Raw genomic sequence first — 6,657 nt, forward strand, 5'->3', positions numbered from 1 at the left:
TAATTTCGGTATTTACTAAATTAGCATTAGTTTTTTTTTCTTCTTTTTTCGTTACAAAAAATTGGACTATACAAGCACACAATGCGTAGAGCGGGTTACTAGTTATTATTATTTTTTTGTTAAAAAAATCTTGAATGGATAGAAGCTATTGTATATAGAGTGGTTTACGTACACTCTCTTGGGATTTAACTACTTCAACTAGAAATGTCACTGGCTATAATCTACAAGAAATTAGCATTTTACAAGGAAACTCCATTTGATTCAACCAAATACATTTCGATAAATTTCTCATAATTGAACTCTTAGAAGACGGTTAGTACTAATTAATTGTATCTTTTTAACTGTCAAAATTAGAAAAGACAAAATATAAACTGTTAACGAATCAAATGGGACAAGAATTCTAAAATAACGATGAAAAGTAGGTTTGTTCTTATGGAGTAATGGAACTTTGTTTCTTCTTTAATCTCTATGATTTGTACATTGACTATAACTCTGTACGGCTATGCACACACTATCTAATTATCTATAGCCAAAACAAAAGGTCACCAATCCATCAAATTTTACAATGTTTAAGATGTAACACTAGCATGCATTTCTTATACCTAGCTACAGGCAGTATCCAAAACAGCGTAGGAACCTGAGACAGAGATTTGGCACTTTCTTCCTAGTTCCATTAGACCTGTCCATCAAGCAATCAGTGACCGGAATATCGTTGGTTTCTTCCTCGTTTATTGAATATTCTGCCTCCCGAAAAATGGGCGGTGGCACTATATTTGCAGATTGACAAATGCTGTGGAGAAAGTTTCCAAGAAACTCGGTGATTTGCTTGAATTCTGGTCGATCTTCTGAACTTTCGGCCCAACATGACTCCAGGAGGGGTGCAATGGGTGCAGGAATCTTGTCTATGCTTGGCCTGTGGTTCTGAAATAAATTTAAGTAAAAACCCATGATTAGGTAGATGTTTCATACTCGGTGTTCGTTAAAATAAATGCACAGATGATCTCATCTTGGATGATCAGTCAACCATATTTATTTAAGCTAACTATCCTTTGATCAAGAACTAGAGAACAAAAAGCACAACATATAAATAATTCCCAGAAGCCAGGAAGTGTAGTGTTCGTGAAAGCAAGGCATCTTTTCGGGTCATTTTTCAATGGACAACAAGAAGAAAATAAATCCGTTGACTATCTTGGCATGGAAGTTTAACAGTGGTAATTGTGTTGAGGACAACTGCCACCTACATTCAAGAGTGGTTTTCGGTGTAACACATTGATGGATTGTTGTATGGTTAAAAAAAGATTTGAATGATACTGATCCAAATCAACTATAGCTTTTACTGAATGTATCAGAGTATACTCCAGATTACTTTAAAGAATGCTGACTTCCTCAGCTGATTCAGTCTCATCCCATGAGGTTAAAACTTCTCAGGTTTTAGGATAAAATTTTTTAAACCATAAATACAACATTATGAAGAACATACCTTTGCTGCAGCATATGCCACCAAGACATTGCTCCTTCCCTTAAAGGGAGTACTGTTAGTGAGCAACTCCCACAAAATCATAGAGAAACTATAAACATCTACTTTGTGATCATAATACTTCTTCTCTCCCACGCGAAGAGCTGCTACACTGAACATCTAAATTTTTTCGAAAGAGAAAAAAAAGGACAGAAAAGTGGACTTAATTATACCATAAATCATCGAAAAGATGAGGTTTCATGGTTGAGAAATACCTCAGGAGCCATCCAACGATACGTCCCAGCCTCTGTTGTCATTTCATCATCAGCCTCTTCTCTAGCTAAACCAAAATCGGCTAACTTGATTTTCCTTTTGTCTTCTGTAAGAAGAAGATTGCCTAAAAGGACAGCAGAAAGATTATTACAGGTGAATGAAAGGCACAAAGAGTTTTCTTTCACATTCGACAAAATGAGAAATCCTAAAGATAACGAAAATCCTATAGAAATCAACTATAATAATTAATACTCGGAAATTGTAGAGCAGGAAAGAATATGAGATGAACAAGTGCAAAATATTACTTGGCTTTAAATCTCGGTGTATAATTCTATTTTGATGAAGATATTCCATTGCTCTGGAGATTTCTAAAGCAAAACTCAGGGAAAGTTTCAGATCTGGACAATCTGGACGAAAACTCCACAAAAATTTCTGAAGTGTGCCGCCTTTCATGAGCTCAGTTATTATCATCATCGATGGTTCCACAATTGCACCAATGAACTGTTGTCGGCAAAATCATTTGAATAAAGTAGAGACAAAGCATTATATTCTTCATGTTTTGCAATATTCATCCCAAATATATAGGTTACATTTCCTTTTCATTTGTCCCAAATATACAAGTATTTATATTTAGTAGTATTGTTCTATTCATTTTACTTATATAGTCATATCATCAAATGCCTTAGCCACTTCCATTAACTTTTATATATCATTAAAACACTCTTTAAATAAGGATAAAATAGGAAATTTGCTTGTATAATTGGTTTTTGCAATGATATTCTAAGAAAAACCAAGCAATCCTATATATTTGGGACTCAGAGTAACATAATTACAAATTAGATATCTATGAGAATACAACAAATTGAGGCATTATATGGTTTGCATAATACAACTACAAAGACATTTAGTCCAGCCATGACCAGCAAGAAATGAGGTATCATAAATTTGTTAAACTGATTAGTCAAGACAGGAAGATGGATGCAAACGAATATAACGGATAATCCTATTCATGATAAGCACACCCTTGACATAAAGCATAATATAACAGATGAAGCTGGTAGAGGTATTTTTATGTATAATAATATTGATGAAAAAAGGACCAAAACTAGATTGGTCATGTACATAAACAAACACATACATACCCAGGTATTTGTAAATCTAAATACCTGTATGATATTATCATGTTTTACTCTAGAAAGCATCAAAACCTCCCGGCTGAATTTTTTCTCTACATCAGATTTCACAGTCGATACCCTGTCTGGGTGTATCACTTTTATGGCCACGGGAATGGACCTGTACCTGCCAAACATAAATGGGAGAAAATTATCTCAACTATTCAAAATACAAAACTTTAGAGAAGAATAGAGTGACACTGAATTAGAAGCAATGGTGATTGTCTACATTATCTTCCTCTTTACCAAAGCTAAATTATGGCTACATACAGTGTAACAGAAACATATTCTGCATCTAAATCAAAAGTGATTGTGTCCAACCACTTTAGCGTTGACATATATATTTGCTTCCTTTCAAGCATTTCTTCAGCAATTAGGTATGTTAAAAACGACTAACCTTGGCCATCTTTTCCCATAAGAACCCCTTTTCAAACTTCCATTTTAGGAAGAAAATGAGCAAACAAAATTTGTAGAGGCCTCGATTTTCCATAAAATGATCAATATGTATAAGCTCAGCCTAATAGAAGACTGATTATTGACTTGATCACCTGGAGACAGTGAGACTAGTGGCAGCAACAATGTATATCTATTTTATTGTAGGAATTTTGAGGCTGATAAACTTTTTAGTTCTATAAAGTTAGACCTGAAAATGTCAGTTTTTAGATAATATGTACTCACCATCCAACTCCCCTGATTTTCTAGAGACAACATAGCGAGATAGAAATATTATATGGAAACAAGGAAAATGCTTAGCATGTCTCAGTCAAAAATCTACACCAGATCGACGTGGTATTTAATTCTTACATCTTTCAAGCCGGATTATCAAGCATTTCTCAGATGGTTAAAAGATTGCTAACGGTTCATTAATCCAAGGAAGTAGAATGCTTAAAAGCATAATCTATCACAAATAGAAAGGCACAAAGCACATTTCGTCCACATCATTTTGTCCACTCTCGGTCATCGGGGGGCTTTTGAGTTTATTTGTTTGAATATCATGAGTCAGTCAAGTCAACAAAACTTCATATGCATATCATTTATATGTTACACAAATCTTAGTCCCACAGTCCGCGAAACTGATAAATATGAAATATTACACATACTCGAAAGTAATCTGATAGGAATAGCTAAAATCTCATAGGATTTCCCGATTACCAGTACAATCTCTTCGCAGATACTTGACTCAATAAGACTAATCCATGCAATGTTTCCTTCATGCCACTCGTCCAAGTTCAACTAAGAGCCAGGAAAGTCAATTAAAACTGTGGACATGTGCACATATTCTCCTTTAGGAACACTCTTGTAGATGACACTTGTTTACTTCGTGTCAATTCGCATCGCACGTTACAAATTTTTTTCTTTGTTTTACGTCATTAACTTGAGAACTAGTATGACAAGTTGGGTGTTTTCCCTTACGTCATCCGGCCAGCATTGTAATGGAATACACCTAACATTACTTTCTTGATTTCTCAATCCGAGAATTATCTCCACCAAAAACCTAGATTTTTTCTCGTTAAATTAACAAGTACATATATTGATGATTGTATAATTGACATTAACAGATTCCAAATGTAGCAAGGGTGAAAAAGAAATTGTATTCATCTATGAACAGATTTCTCTGTATACAGAAGTAGACCGGTTTTCAACATCTAAAACCAAATGACAAAAGAACACAATCCTCAACAGTTACATGGGGAAAGAGATTACTTAAATAATAACATGAAAATTTGCCAATGGTGAAACCAGGAGCATTCTCACAGACATCGCCCAATACGTCAAACAGGGAACACCGAACACTTTAAATCGAGAAAGAAGAAAAAAAAAAAGATAAAGATAGAAAGAAATAAAAACCCCACCCAGCAAGACCCACAAAGTGAAGAGGCGCAAGAACACTCTGGCATGCAATAAAATTCAAGAAAATAACAAAATCATGAAGATCAAGATTATCGAAAAAATGGAGCCAGAAAAGAAGGGTTTTTCTAAGCGAATAGAGGCGCTCACAATCCCTCGTAGACGATGGAATTAGTCCCATCACAAATCACTGCTCCTATAGAAAGCTGGCTGGCATCTATCAGCAGGTTCTTGTCAATACCGAGCAAACTATTGGAACCCATTTCGTCACCGGAATTTACTCCATCAAAGGTCGATAAAGGGACTTCAGAGGGTTTGATTTGATCAGACATTTCGCTAATAAACCCACTGTTGCATCAGAGAGAAGAGCAGAGTAGAAGAGAAAGAGTGTGTTTTGGGGGTATTTAAATGGGCTACAGCGATGGAAATAAGAGGGAAAAAGCCTTTCAATCAAGTTTAGTAAATTATGGAATTCTTGCAATCCCTACTCATTTTTTATTCCCCTCCAATCATCTCTTCTATATATTGGTTTCATTTTATATGATATATTTCAATTTTATACTTAAGTTCAACTCATGTGATATTAAAATATTTTTGGTCATACATTATTTTTTGGTAATAAATTTTTCATCTTGTGAATGATATGATTATTTAATTCAAAAATTCAAAAAATATATAAGAAGATAAAGAAATCTTTTATTAGGATATGATAGATATAGATAATATGAAAATTCAGTAAATAGATTTCATGATATTTTGAATAAAATAAAAATAAAAAAATTTGTCATTCCAAAAAAAATGTATTTTTTGTTTATCAAACAATATAGGAATATATTAAAATTAGTTACTCTAAGCAGGGATAAATAAGGTTAGTATACCATACCGTACCAAAAATTACGGTATTAGAAAATGTTATACTGATACTGTATTGAAACTCTCGCTATACCGAAAATTGGCATACCGATCATATCGCGGTATCGGTATATACCGTTTTATACCGAAAAAAACCCTTATATTTTAAAAAAAATTAAAATTTATTGTTTATAAATATTATATATTTTTAATTTTTTATATTGTTTCGGTATTTCGATATACCGGTATATACTGAAAATTTCAAATTTCATATTGTTACCGTACCAAAAATTCGATATCGTTACCGTACGAAAATTTCGGTATACCAAAAATTCGATAAATTCGGTATTTTTTTGTTACGATAACTTCGGTATACCGAAAATTCAATATTTTAATACCACCTCTAGGGATAACACTACATAGAGGCAAGGGGGCGCAGTTGCCTGGATTTATTTAACTAAATAACCTCCGTTTGACCATAATTTAGAAATATAACCTTCTCAATTTTTTTTCTTTATTTTATTTTTGCATTTCCTTTGTATTTGAAGGTCATTTTGCAAAAATTTTTTGAAAGAAGGTCATAAATCAAAAAATTTGGTTGACCAAGGTCATTTTTCAAACTCTCCCGCAGTTGCCTCCTTTCAAGTTCGTCAAAGGATCGGTATCATGCAACATTATCTTATCCAATTATATTGATTTATCATTTTTATATTATTCATTCATCATCATTTCATCCATGAACAAAGAGGTGTCCGTTTTTAAAATTGTACACATGCTGATTATTAATGATAAAAGTTGTAATAATTTTATGTTTGGATAAATAAATTGAAAGCACTTTTTTTAATTGAGTTATTAAAAAAAACATTTGAAAAATGCTTTTAAATAAGTTGTAATAAAGGCGATACGATTTACAATTGAAGCTTGGAGTACTATCCACTGTCTGCACAACGGTAGCAACATTTACATTGGTATCCAAAATCCATTCTTGCTATGTGCGCGTATCAATTAGCAGCTTAGCACCCCTCCAAAACGGCATGTGCTTTGGCAACGTGTTGT

At 33.4% G+C, this 6,657-nt stretch overlaps 1 protein-coding gene across 1 annotated transcript; it reads right to left on the reverse strand.

Moving 5' to 3' along the window:
- Positions 1 to 501: 501 nt before the first annotated feature.
- On the reverse strand, positions 502 to 5,140 carry LOC140892543 (serine/threonine/tyrosine-protein kinase HT1-like). Its single transcript, XM_073301467.1, has 6 exons — positions 4,900 to 5,140; positions 2,896 to 3,028; positions 2,035 to 2,230; positions 1,732 to 1,853; positions 1,481 to 1,636; positions 502 to 921 (listed from the first exon to the last, which is right to left on the reverse strand). Exons 1-6 carry the CDS (start codon positions 5,079 to 5,081, stop codon positions 607 to 609), a joined length of 1,104 nt encoding a protein of 367 aa, XP_073157568.1. The 5' UTR covers positions 5,082 to 5,140; the 3' UTR covers positions 502 to 606.
- Between the last annotated feature and the right edge of the window lie 1,517 nt (positions 5,141 to 6,657).

The sequence above is a fragment of the Henckelia pumila genome, chromosome 3, assembly GCF_033568475.1.
Source record: "Henckelia pumila isolate YLH828 chromosome 3, ASM3356847v2, whole genome shotgun sequence".
Lineage (NCBI taxonomy): Eukaryota > Viridiplantae > Streptophyta > Magnoliopsida > Lamiales > Gesneriaceae > Henckelia > Henckelia pumila.